The following is a 14,152-nucleotide window of genomic DNA, read 5'->3' as shown; positions in this document are numbered from 1 at the left end:
AAATAAAAATTTAATTTAATTTAAAAAGGCATATAATTATTTAAAATTTTAATATAAATTAAATTATATTTATCATAGTTAATTAATAAGTGTAATTTAAAATATCAAATATAAAATTAAAAATTAAATTATATTATTAAAATAAAATAATAAATAATTTATGCATTGCCAAGCTAAAATACTAACCTATAAATGAAAATTAAGAAAAGGGTGAAAAGTGAAAATTGCAAAAAATTATAAAAATAAAAATAAAAGAGAAACACGCTCTTTGATCCTCCGTCTTTCACTTGACAAAATCCTAGTTTTATAGCCCCTCTGTTTTTCCCCTTTTCGTTGTGCCGCCACCGTTCTATGCGCCTCCATCATCATCACCATTCTCCTCCTCCTGCCTATACTCGCCAAGAGCTTGGGTTTCCAGGGGTTTCTATCACCTTCCGAGCTGGATTCTCTCTCCTTTATCTGGCGAATCTCTATGCGCCGCTGGTTCAGCGGTTTTGTTGATTAGGCTTTGGTGTATCGAGCCTCTTTCTTCCCCACATACCATCTATTTTCTCTCGATCCCTAAACACATCACTCATCATTTCCAAACCTAGGGTTTAATGGTCCATTTCATTTGGCATGCTTTCTCAATTAGGGCAACGTTGATTGGTTGCTTGCTTGCTTGCTTTGGTTTGATTGCCTTGTATATTATTTAGTTTTTACATTTTTGAGGGTTTTGGGAATTTGGATGGCATTGGGGGATTTGATGGCGTCTCGGTTTTCGCAAACTTCGGTACCTTTGGTGACCAATCACTGTGATGACTATGCTTCCAGTCGTGGCGAGGACGCTGGAGATTTGGCCTCGCAGAGGAGAGATTTGGAGACTGCTAGCAGTAGTTATGGCAATGCTGCCGTCGCCACGACAAGTATGGCCTATTTGCCCCAGACTATTGTGCTCTGTGAGCTTCGTCATGACGCATTTGAAGCTCCCGTGCCCACTGGTCCATCTGACAATGGCCTTGTATCCAAATGGCGTCCCAAGGACAGAGTAAGCCATGAGTTTCACTACATATCCCTTTGTTTTGTTATTATTTCAATTTGTTGTTAATCGGATGAGATTAAGCCTATACTTCCCTTTTTGGGGGTTTTCTTTAGTAGTCGATTTTGTACTGTGTAAATGTATCGCAAAGTTATTCCAACGAGGTTCACTTCAATACAAGTGATTGGTAAATACAACAGCTATCTACCCGAACAATGCAGGGGCTATAGTCAAATGATTTCGATCCTTGGTTATTTTTTTAGCCTTCATACATTAGAGCTTGATGGAACAGACTATGCTGCAGCATGGGTCATTTTCCAATTGGTTTTGCCTTGGTTATTCATATCCTGTACATGAGTATCCATTAGCATCTGCAGAGAAATTGGAAAAGCCAAGATAAATAATTGCATTTATCCAGGAAAATGTGCCCTTGTGATAGGATGGTAAGTTTAATGGTTGAAGGCTTGGATACAGCCTTAACAAGTATGCATGAACCTGAAAGTTCCTCATTGTCTACCAAAAGTACTTGATTGTTTATTCTCATAAACAGGAAGAATGATGCTTTCAACAAAAATTGTTAGAGAGAGCTAATCAATTTTCCATTTATTGTTTTCTGGGAAATGGTAGATTCTTTAATGGCAAGCGAAAGTAGGGACAATAAGTGTTCAGCCTATTTTTTCCCCAAATGCTCTGCTTTGTAGAGTTTCCCAAAAGAGGGTAGTGCATCAGTTAACATGTAAAATCTAGATGACGGTGTGTTGTTGAATGACAATTTGACAGCTTAAGCTTAACGGCATGATACGAGGATAGTGTAATATGATACAGTTGATGTCTTGATTGATTTTGACTCTTTCATATTTACTAGGATTGGTCACGTTGTTTCTTGTGATTTGGAACTGTAACTTTGGGCTTAAGAAAATTTTCAGTAACCATAAGAGAAGGGAGGAAAAAGATTGAAGCTGCTAAGAGTGCTAGTGATCTGGTCTGGCACATGCTAATGCTTCTACAGTATCTCACATCACCAAAGGAACTTCGTTGTTTTACATGGATATGTTTTCTTTTGTTGATAGGGGCTTGTGAAGGAATTTTGTTTATTTTGTTGTGTAATACTGTTTGCTTTGCCTTGATATTTGCTTGTGGTCATGTCTAATTTTGGTTTATAAACATCATAGTTGATTGGTGCTTTTCCTTAAGTGTTATGCTTGTAACTTACATGTTTACATGTATGGATGTTCGGTTTAACTCTGAACTTTCTGTGCAGATGAAGACGGGATATGTAGCTCTAGTTTTATGTTTAAACATTAGCGTTGATCCACCTGATGTCATAAAGATATCACCTTGTGCCAGAATGGAGTGCTGGATAGGTGCTTCTTTGAACTGCTAATTCTTACCTTGGAATTCTTGTATACTTACCATCTCTTCCCTTGTATCTCTACCTCATCTAGTTGTAGTTTCCTATTCAAATTTATTTTTAAATGAAGATGTCAATTGCATAGTTTCTAGAATTGTTTTAGGAGAGTGCTCTGCTCTGTTTCTATTGTCTTGTTTATTTCTGTAACTTGTGGAAAGGGGCGGACGGTAAGCATATTTGAGAATTTTACTTTAATTTTTTTACATTGTCTAACAAGTTTTAAGCTAATTTACTTTTTCTGTTATCTTCTTCACTTTTTGGTGAACAAGTTGAGCATAATAAAAAGTGCATCCATTTTGAAGAAAGTACTCTTTTCGTAGGTAGAATAAATAAATGCTCCTTTGGAGATTGTAACTTCTTCCTCTTGGGCAGATCCATTTTCAATGGCACCTCAAAAAGCTCTTGAAACAATTGGGAAAACCTTAAGTGTGCAGTATGAAAGGTGGCAACCTAAGGTGAGGATATTTTTGTCATGCATTTCTTGTTTGAAAATATGTTTTTGCTTCCTTTTTCAATGTATGTTGTCAATTAATGTAGGCTCGTTATAAAGTTCAACTTGATCCTACAGTGGATGAAGTTAAGAAACTTTGTAATACATGTCGAAGATATGCCAAGTCTGAGAGAGTTCTGTTTCACTATAATGGACATGGTGTTCCAAAGCCAACTGCTAATGGTGAAATTTGGCTGTTTAATAAGGTATTTTTCTTGTACTTATCCAATATTCCTTGTGCAGTGATATTTTTCACATGCTTAAACTTTGTCCACTCTGGTCATAATTGTAGCAGAGCTATACACAGTATATCCCTTTGCCAATCAGTGATCTTGATTCCTGGTTGAAGACACCATCTATCTATGTTTTTGACTGCTCTGCTTCTGGGATGATTGTCAATGCCTTTTTAGAGGTATTCACCAATTTTCATACCATTAATTTTGTTATAATGATGGCCATTGGTCACTGTGATGTTGAATTTTGATGGTACTGTTTCTGTTGTATTATTCTTGCAATTGGTCTGACTTTTAATGTGATTGTTGGATTATTCTTTTGCTAGCTTCATGACTGGAATTCTTCTAGCTCTACTGGATCTGTAAAGGACTGTATTTTGCTTGCAGCCTGTGAAGCACATGAGACTCTTCCTCAGAGTGCAGAATTTCCTGCTGATGTGTTTACTTCTTGCCTCACTACACCTATCAAGATGGCATTGAGATGGTGAAACTTGTCTCTTTTTCTGATTTAAAATTTGAAAAATGCATCAACCTTTCTTTCCTCTTCATATTGTTACTTTTGGCATGAGCATTATGGTCATTTGCTGCTTTCACATAATTTGTAGTGCGGGTATTGCATTTCTGTATATTAGTTTTGGGTGTGTTTTTCCCACTGACTTCCTGGATATGCTCTTTGTTGTGAGTTGTGACATAACTAAACTGTTTTATTCATATTTCAAATTATTTGATCAAGGAGTTAACAGTGTTTGTTGGGTAAGGACAAGATAATTGTGAACTTATAGTTGGTGTGCCATACTTAGGGAAGCTTCTTTGTGACAAGGCACGTGGCTTCTATGAGACTTGTTTTCATGGGCCTTTTTTATATACTGTGCACACACTATATCAGGAAAAAAGTCTTTCCTCTTGATTAGTTCTATTGGTGATGGTTCAATTCAATTGGAGTTGGCTGTATAAATCCTGTTTATTCATTTCATTCTGTTCAAATCTTGTTGATTAGAAAATTTACATTCTTTTATGCGCTAAATGAGTTTTGGATACAGTTGAAAGTTATTGTCCACATTAGCACTTTGATTTGGGATTTCTTTGATAATTTTAATGATAATGGCGTACAGTATGATGAAAAGTAAACAATATGATAGCCCTTAACTGATTCATGATTGATTGACCAGAAGGTGACACCTACGAGAAAAGTTTTCCATTAATGCCCTTATCTGATTAACTCTCTTAGTTTTGTTTTTTGGTACCTCTGATGAATGTTTAGACATTGTCTGTCAGAATGCTACATGAAGTGAGTTTTGTATATTTTATTACTTAATCATGTATAAACACAGTTGTTCTATACATATAACTCAAGAAATGTACTTAGATTAAATTTATCAGAAACTCCAAGTGGAAATCTGTGTTTTTTTTTTGGGTAGCTGATAAGGTGTTTTTTTTTTTTTTGTGGTTTCTATTTTGGTGGGAATGGAGGGGCAACTAAGCTTAATGGGTGCCAATTGGTTTGGCCTCTCAACTTTATTCTTATTATGTTTCTAGATCTTGTAATTTTTGAATCAAATGTGCACCATGAATTTGTAATAGCTAGGCTGCCCATGTTTTTATCTTTCTAGTCAGCCTAGATAGGGTCTTAGTTCATTGGATGCATTGAGGGCTGCATAACAGCCCTCCCATTACCGTTGTCTCTCTCTCTCTCTCTCTCTCTCTCTCTCTCTCTCTCTCTCTCCCATTTTTCTATGTGTATAATTTTCTACTTTTGCCTTGTATTTTACTTCTTTGCCTTCCAACACTTGAAGCATTAGGTTAATTTCATCCCTTTATTTGCATGAATGCATGGCATTCACTAACAAGTGTAGAACTCAATAAAGTGACAAGGACATCACTGTTCCCCTTTTATAAAATTTTGATGGCTGATTCTCTCTTTGGTCATGCCTATTTGAGGGTTATGTAACGTTATAATGTATACTTTGAAAATCTACATAATTTTTTTTTTCCCTCCCCCTTCAAACTCGAGGAATTTATGTTTGTAGCTATGTTGGGACAAGGATGAATTCTTTGTGCTCCCTCTTTGACATGCATAAATTTGCTTACTGGATCCTCATTTTATGCCTGAACATTGTGCCCATTGAAGGCATAAATTTTTGCAAGTCTTTGCCATTCATCTGTTGGTAACAGAAGAAATGCAAGCACATGTTTTCAGAAGTAATTCTCTCCTTGCATTGTTGTTGCCTATAAACAGATGCATCAATTGTTTCTTGGAGTTGCTGAGTTGTTGTCAGATGGTGTGAACATTGCAACTGTAAGTTTTACATGTAAAAGTTTTCTCACTTTCTTTATCATGGGATATCGAATCTTCCAGATATAATCATCATTTGGGTTTGAGTAACTCATATGGGATGCATTGAAAAATTTATTTCTTGCTACTTGTTCTGCTGTTTATGGGCTGATTTGGTAAACACATGCTATGTCTATATTCTGGTATGATTTTACTTCTTTGGGCTGCTGTTTGCTTTATTGGATTTTCTATATGGAGTTGCCTTGACAATGTATTTTTTATATGGTTTGTGTTTTCTTTATTATGTTTATTGATAATCAATTATCAATTCATTTGTCGTGCTTGCTAATTTTTTTGATCATTTGTTCTGTGTTTCCTAGGTTCTGTAAACGCTCATTATTACACGAGTCTCTTGACTATTCATTAATAGATAAAATTCCTGGTCGGCAAAATGATCGTAAAACTCTGCTGGGAGAACTGAATTGGATCTTTACTGCAGTGACAGACACAATTGCCTGGAATGTTCTCCCCCATGGTAAGTTCTTTAAATAAATAAGACTGTTTTGGTCTTTCACATGCACTTTCTTTGAGTTGGTATTTTTTATCAGTTAGGTGGTGCACCAACACCTTGTTTTCCTGTGTAGATCTTTTCCAGAGACTGTTCAGACAAGATTTGTTAGTTGCCAGTTTGTTCAGAAATTTTTTACTGGCTGAGAGGATTATGCGTTCTGCAAATTGTTCACCAATTTCTCACCCAATGTTGCCGCCAACTCATCAGCATCATATGTGGTACTAGAAAAGACATTGGTTGAGCAAATTCTGTTGTGTCAATAGATTTATCTACAATTTTGTTATTTGTTTGTAAATTCATTCCACTATCTTATTCATGTTCACTGCAGGGATGCATGGGACATGGCTGCTGAAATTTGCCTCTCTCAGCTTCCATCTTTGGTTGAGAATCCTAATGCAGAGTTCCAGGTGTGTAATGGGTTTTGATGTAATTATCACAAGCTTCTGAATTTTGGAAAAATGATGCTTCTGTTTTCTTGGCTTGTATCCTTTTATTGTCTGTGTTTAATGTGTGTTTGTTTTGTTTCAGCCAAGTCCTTTTTTCACAGAACAGCTAATGGCTTTTGAGATTTGGTTGGATCATGGGTCTGAAGAAAAGAAGCCGCCAGAGCAGTTGCCTATTGTTCTTCAGGTTTTTTTTTCCCCATGTTATCGTCTGGTTTGTCATTTACTTCTCCTTTCTATGTCATGGTGTATGTGTATATATAGTAGTAGGCAATTAATAGTTAAAGGCACTACTAATTGGTTTTTTACTTTAATCTATATCTTTTCCTGTGATCTATTCTTTTTTTTTGGCATTTCCCTTTTTTTTTTTTTGAATTCTTTATTAACATTACAGGTTCTACTTAGTCAATGCCATCGGTTTAAAGCATTGGTGCTTCTTGGGAGATTCCTTGATATGGGATCCTGGGCTGTAGACCTGGTGCTTCTTAATCTTATCTTTGTTGCTGTTTTTTTTTTTTTTTTTTTTTTTTTTTTTCTTTGCTGAAATATAAGCTTCTTATTCCTGGTTTGTGATATCTTCATTAAATTTAAGTTGCTATGGGACTTGTAGGCCTTGTCTGTTGGAATATTTCCATACGTTTTGAAGCTGTTGCAAACAACGACGCCAGAACTAAGGCAAATTCTTGTCTTCATATGGACAAAAATTTTGGCACTTGATAAGGTATATAACAAAGTGATATTTAACTAGAATGTCATGTATTTTTCCGAGTGCATGTATATTAATAACTTGTCTTCCTTGTGCTGTTTTGCTTTGTTGTTAATCTTGTTGCAAATTCGGGTATTTTATCCAAGTTTCTGTGTTTTATATCTGTCAATCAACAATAAATTTGCGTAGAATTTGGACATGCAAGCTTTGTATAACTTCTCAGGAGCATAATGATTTTCACAAGCTTGTGTTCATGGTGAATTGGTGATAATATTTTTCTGCTTAAGTTTGACAAAATAACATGTAAATTTAGGTGAAAGTGACTTGTTTTCCTGGCAACCAAGAGATACAACGCACGCGCGCACACACACACACACACACACACACACAAGAGAGAGAGAGAGAGAGAGAGAGAGAGAGAGATGTTGGGAGATGATGAATTTGTTGACGTTATCACCATGGGTTATGCTATCTACCCATCTAGGATGCTAAATTGGTTGCAAGGCTTCTTTTTTTTTTTTTTTTTTTTCTCTCTCTCTCTCTCTCTCTCCCCCCCTTTATTGACCATCACTTATGAGTCTGTCTTGTGGTTCTCAGTCGTGCCAGGTTGATCTTGTTAAGGATGGTGGACATGCATATTTTATCAGGTTTCTTGATAGCATGGAAGCATATCCAGAACAGCGAGCAATGGCTGCATTTGTTTTGGCTGTTATTGTTGATGGGCACAGAAGGGGTCAAGAAGCTTGTATTGAAGCTGGTGTAGTCCAAGTGTGCTTGAAACACCTTCAGTGTTCAATGCCAAATGATGGTCAAAATGAGCCTTTATTTCTTCAATGGCTTTGCCTTTGTCTGGGAAAGTTGTGGGAGGATTTCACAGAGGCTCAAATTATAGGCTTGCAGGCAGATGCGCCAGCTATATATGTTCCTTTACTCTCTGAGCCCCAGCCTGAGGTTTTAGTTTTTTAGATTATGTTGCTACACTAGAGATCATATTTATGTTCACATAGATATATCACTTCTTAATTATAGAACTTATTTTGTTCCAGGTTAGGGCTTCTGCTGTCTTCGCATTAGGTACTTTGCTTGATGTTGGAGGTGATGCATGCAGAGATGGTGTTGGAGGTGATGCATGCAGAGATGGTGTTGCAGGTGATGATGAATGCGATGATGACGATAAATTTAGAGCTGAAATCAGTATTGTTAGAAGCCTACTAAGTGTTGTTTCAGATGGAAGCCCACTTGTTAGGGCAGAGGTTGCTGTAGGTATGCAATAATTATCAAATTTTTGTTGGGTGCTTGGATTTTTAATCACTTCCTGGATTTCTGTCTGTTCTTGTAATTATTTATATATTTCAATTGGTTGCTGGTTAAAACAATTCCCCTCCCAGCTTTTTTAAGTATTGAGAAACAACTTCCCACCTTAAAAGCCCTCTTTTTTTACTTTCTTTCCACACAACTTGAAAAACGATATGGGTGTTAAGTCATTTTTTCTTCAATGCAAAAACATATACCCACTGAAGCCTACTAACCCAGAATTTTTTGCCCTTTGTCTTAGCCGCTGCTACTAGAGCTTTCTATGACAGGGTAATCTTATTACCTTTGGCCATCCAGTCTAAGAATGTTTGAAATTCAGTAGCTGGACTGCAGGTTGTTGTCATTAACTATTATTGTTCACCTGAAGAACATAAAAGTGCTGCTTTACCTAAACATTTGATGGAAGTCATTATGTGTTATTTTTCATGGCCTGTTATCATTATTAGTTCGTTCTATGGTAAAAGTTAACTGTAAAAAAGGTGAAAATAGAATTTTGAGAGCTGTAAATTACTATGTTGGCAATATCTTAACTTTTGTACAGGTTTGTTTGCAACTTACAAGCATAGAGACTCTTTATTTTGTGTGAGCTTAGGTTTTTCTTGGTCGGTGTCATTTCTCCTGTCCACATATTTCTTTCTTATGACTGCATGGATAGGAAAAGCTAAAGGAAAAACAAGATGGGAATATGGTTTTTCATGTATTCATTATATACTGTTGTGTTTTCACTACAGTTTCAGTCGTGTGATTTGAGAATATTACAGTTTGATGCTTTATTTTCTTGTCAAAATTGTTTAAAATTCTTTAAAATTTATAACTTAATTGGAAACTTTTTTTTTTTTTTTATCCCCTTATGTTTCCTGTTTCTGAAAGTTGGTGGATGTGTGGAGTGTCAACTTGGAAATGTGCTATATTTGTCTAGACGTGTTTTTAAAATCTTTGTGAGGACCTTTTTCTCTTTTCAAGTTTAGTTTGTTTCTTCAACATCAGGATAATAAGAGCTGTACAGGTGGGTTCAGTGAGGGAAATCTTCATGTCTCTATGTGGTTTAATTTGATTATAATTACAACGTTGAATCTCATTCAAGTTCAATTTCATTGTTTTGTGACAGCTCTAGCACGGTTTGCATTTGGCCACAAGCAGCACCTCAAGTCAATTGCTGCTGCATATTGGAAACCCCAGTCAAATTCTCTGCTAAATTCCTTACCTTCTTTGGCCCATGTAAAAGGTACCATAAACCAGTATATGCCACATACAAGTATTCTTTCATCTCAAATTGGTCCTTTGACGAGAGTTGGAAATGACAACCAATCGGTGGTTCGAGATGGAAGGGTCTCCACTAGTAGTCCTCTCACATCGTCTGGAATTATGCATGGATCGCCTTTATCTGATGATTCATCACAACATTCTGATTCTGGAATGTTGAATGATGTTGTCAGCAATGGGGTCGTCCACCATTCAAGACCCAAACCATTGGATAATGCAATGTATTCACAATGTGTACTGGCTATGTGTACACTGGCTAAGGATCCATCTCCATGCATTGCAAGCCTTGGTCGGAGGGTACTGTCAATTATTGGGATTGAACAAGTGGTGACAAAACCTGTTAACCCTAGTAGTGGTAGTCGTCGGCCTGCTGAACCTACATCATCTCCAACTCCAAGTCTTGCAGGATTGGCTCGTTCATCATCATGGTTTGACATGAATGCAGGTAACTCAAATTTAATCCCCTTTTGTATTACGTCATTTCTATTGTACTGAATGTGTGTTTATATAATCTTGGCATTATTCTTTTGACTTAACATTATTTCTGCTTTGTGTTTCACCTTCCAAATGACGCTTGTTTGCCTTAATATTTGTTTATTTTTTATTTACATATTCTCATAATATCAGCCTCTTTAATATTCTACATGGGCTGTTGATGCCAGGCCATTTGCCTTTAACATTCAGAACTCCTCCTGTCAGTCCTCCTCGACCAAGTTACTTAACAGGAATGCGTAGAGTCTATTCTTTAGAATTCAGGCCTCATTTGATGAATTCACCAGATTCAGGATTAGCTGATCCTCTTTTAGGTTCCGCTGGATCTTCTGGGGTTGCAGAGCGCAGTTTACTTCCGCAGTCTACTATTTATAATTGGAGCTGTGGTCACTTCTCAAAGCCACTTCTTACTACAGCAGATGATGCTGAAGAAATGTTGTTTAAAAGAGAAGGGAGGGAAAAATTTGCAGTGGAACACATTGCCAAGTGTCAACACTCATGTGAGTCTTTTTGTAGTAGCTTCTTTTTTTTTTTTTTGTTGAATTTTTGTGCTAATTTTAGCATGTAGTGATGACATTTGTTTCTTTCTTTCTTTTCTTGGCTAGCTATTAGCAGGTTAAATAATCAAATTGCTGGTTGGGACACAAAGTTTGAAACAGGAACAAAGGCAGCGTTGTTGCAGCCTTTCTCTCCTATTGTCATTGCTGCTGATGAAAATGAGCGGATAAAGTATGCCAATTTTAAATCAATGATTTCTTATACTTTTCTTTTGACTTGATGATAGTTGGTTTGACATACTGTATATGGCCACAAAAAGTAAAATAGCGCATGATAGCATGATAATCTGGTTATGATTGTTGTCTGATAATTTCTCATGAGACACTGATTTTGTCATTGTTTCTTTACTTTTGGTATGTTAATTATAGTAATGTTTTCTGCATGTTGCCTTGTGCATCTGTTAAGAACTCAAAGTTTGAGGGGATTTGTAATGGATTCTGCCTTAATTATTCTTTTTGCTTCTTTCTTCCCAGGATATGGAATTATGAGGATGCAGTCCTTCTCAACGGATTTGATAATCATAATTTTCCTGACAAAGGAATTTCTAAACTCTGCCTTGTAAATGAACTTGATGACAGTTTGCTTCTTGTTGCTTCATGTAATAATTCATTTCTTTTTCTAGTTAGTTTCTAGGTTCTGAGATTGATTTATCAGATTGTAAAATTTTACAAATCAATCTTTTACTACGGCAATTTGATGTAGGTGATGGAAGTATTCGGATTTGGAAAGATTATGCACTCAACGGTAAACAAAAACTTGTTACTGCATTTTCTTCAATCCAGGGTCATAAACCTGGTGTGCGGAGTTTGAGTGCTGTTGTAGATTGGCAACAGCAATCTGGATATCTGGTACATGCTTAGCTTAATATATGATATTGCAAGTTTTTTTATGCTCCAGCTGGTGTTTAGAATGCTCTCATGCATTTTTGTGGTATTGCATCATGCCAGTATGCTTCTGGTGAGATATCTTCCATCATGCTTTGGGACCTTGATAAAGAGCAACTGCTTAATTCTATTCCATCATCACCGGATTGCAGCATCTCAGCATTGGTGAGTTTTGTATTGCTTGGCATTTCAAGTTTGTCAAAATATCTGGATATGATGAGAATTTTCCAGAAGTTGCGAAAATGAAAAAATGGGGCGGTTTTGTTTGATATGCTTTATGTATGATGTGCTTGTTTGTGGATGATCTAATGATTCTTTGCATTTGCTTGTTGAGGTTTTGAGCCATCTCATCGAATGTAGGCTTCTTATGTATCACCTATATGTTTGGTAGTGCTCCTTTTGGCATATTTTCTATGAAACATGACTTATTTAAGAAAAAAAGATTGATGTAAATGCTTGTCGCAAAGCTGAGGCCGATTTATTGCATTTACTTTTGGGGCTTTAAAAAATACCTTTACACTCTCTGTAGCTAGTATTTCTACAAACAATTAAAGCTGTCTTTCAGATTTTTATTATGGAAGATTTTCTGTAACATGTAAATTTTGGAGGGATTTTCTTCCATCTAAATGTACTTGTTGCTAGATCTGTTCAATAGTGTAAAACCTAAAGAGGATGTTGTAAAGAAATTGGTCCAAATTCATATATGTTGCTCCTGTTACATATTATTTCGATCAAGACATTTGTTTACTATTATTTCTGATTGAACTCTCACTATGATTCTTGTGATATGTGATCTATTTTGTACAGCTGTGAGACAGATAATGACTAAAACTTGGATATTTAGTTGTCACATGCTGTTGTAGCAGTACCTCCTTGGATTGACTGTATGAAATGGATCATGTTGGATTCCTGTCTACATTAGGTGGAATATTCATAGTTGTGTCATTTATAAGAATTTATGTACCCTAGTGTTTTCTTGGTTTCTAGTTTCTGTGGGATAATATGTACCTAGTGGTTTCTTGATTTCTAATTTCTATTTGGATAATATGTCAACATCTTAGGTGGTGCTGTTAGGCATCCGTTATGTTATTTTTTCAACTAATTTTTTCTTACATCCGCTGTTATTTATTCTAAATTCTGCATTTTGTTGATGGGGCGTTTTTATATTGGTCTGTGTAGTCTGCTTCTCAAGTTCATGGGGGTCAATTTGCAGCAGGTTTTGTGGATGGTTCTGTCAGACTCTATGATATCCGGACACCTGAAATGTAAGCACCTTACGTAAGGTTTTCCTCTGGAATGATGTTTTGCTAAGCTTCTACTGTTCTACACTGCTGCATTTTGAAGATAAAAGCTCACGTGTTTTCTGAATTTTTGTATGAATTGTGATTCGTGATTCAGTAGCCTACTTTACCTTTTAACTTGTTTGAGACTTGTTAGATGCATTATTTCTTGTTTTCCCTTGTGATTAATTTTGCAATGTCCATGATTCCTAGGCTTGTGTGTGCTAAACGACCCCATACAAGAGTAGAAAGAGTAGTTGGTATTGGCTTTCAACCTGGTCTTGATTCTGGGAAGGTGAGAAGCACAATGAGTGATACAGGACGCTCAGATGACTCATTGATATGTGCATCTTGCCTTGACTATTTTTATTTTTTTTTTCAAATGTTTTCTTTCAGTTTGTCAGTGCATCTCAGGCTGGTGATATTGAGTTCCTGGATATCAGAAATCCCAGGGATACATACCTCACAATTAATGCTCACAGGGGCTCACTTACAGCTTTAGCTGTTCATAGGCATGCCCCTATCATTGCCAGTGGCTCAGCAAAACAAATTATTAAAGTATTCAGCCTGGAGGGTGAAGTACTGGGCACCATTCGGTATTACTCAACTTTTATGGCCCAGACGATTGGTCCTGTTAGCTGTCTCACCTTCCATCCATACCAAGTGCTGCTTGCTGCTGGGGCTGCAGATGCTTGTGTTTCCATATATACTGATGACAATGCTCAAGCAAGATGAGTGACATTCTTTACTGGTGTGTTTGGAGTCGTCTTGATGAGCAGCACAAGGGAATGGGCTTACTATGATCGCCAATGCTGTTTTCTGAGTGCAATTTACTCATCAGATGTGACACTCCATTGAGCCAATCATGCTTGGCTGGAACCTGGGTTTGGCTCGGACTTCTGAAATTGTATGATACATATTCATTAGCCTCCAGTGTAGGGTCAATTCAATCAAGATGAGAAGAAATCCTGCATACTCATCAGTGGGGGCTTTGGCAAATAATTGTTATATTGGTAAATTTGTGTAAATAGCTTCATTTCCCTTTGCATCTTTCCTTTCTTCGTGTGTTTATTGATCTATCCATTCCCTTGTTCGTTGTAAAATCATAATTTAAGCGTTGCAGAATGCAGACAGATGTTGATATGGATGCCATCCCCCTGAATTGCGGGGAATTCAACCTGTTAAATGTCCCTGATTATGTTTATGGTTCGCTGGTC

The 14,152-nt window shown here is 36.6% G+C and overlaps 1 protein-coding gene across 1 annotated transcript; it reads left to right on the top strand.

The window, feature by feature from the left end:
• The first annotated feature begins 262 nt into the window (after positions 1–262).
• On the top strand, positions 263–14,114 carry LOC110634160 (regulatory-associated protein of TOR 1). The gene is made up of 23 exons (XM_021783083.2): positions 263–1,027; positions 2,280–2,382; positions 2,802–2,884; positions 2,967–3,125; positions 3,215–3,331; positions 3,479–3,636; positions 5,805–5,959; positions 6,069–6,213; positions 6,324–6,402; positions 6,524–6,625; positions 6,833–6,916; positions 7,049–7,159; positions 7,742–8,095; positions 8,191–8,407; positions 9,567–10,166; positions 10,384–10,713; positions 10,819–10,942; positions 11,245–11,369; positions 11,474–11,619; positions 11,719–11,820; positions 12,835–12,920; positions 13,149–13,230; positions 13,332–14,114. Exons 1-23 carry the CDS (start codon positions 728–730, stop codon positions 13,668–13,670), a joined length of 4,101 nt encoding a protein of 1,366 aa, XP_021638775.1. The 5' UTR covers positions 263–727; the 3' UTR covers positions 13,671–14,114.
• The last annotated feature ends 38 nt before the right edge of the window (positions 14,115–14,152 follow it).

The sequence above is a fragment of the Hevea brasiliensis genome, chromosome 5 (assembly GCF_030052815.1).
Source record: "Hevea brasiliensis isolate MT/VB/25A 57/8 chromosome 5, ASM3005281v1, whole genome shotgun sequence".
Taxonomy (NCBI): Eukaryota; Viridiplantae; Streptophyta; class Magnoliopsida; order Malpighiales; family Euphorbiaceae; genus Hevea; species Hevea brasiliensis.
This window is presented reverse-complemented; position numbering and strand designations above follow the sequence as displayed.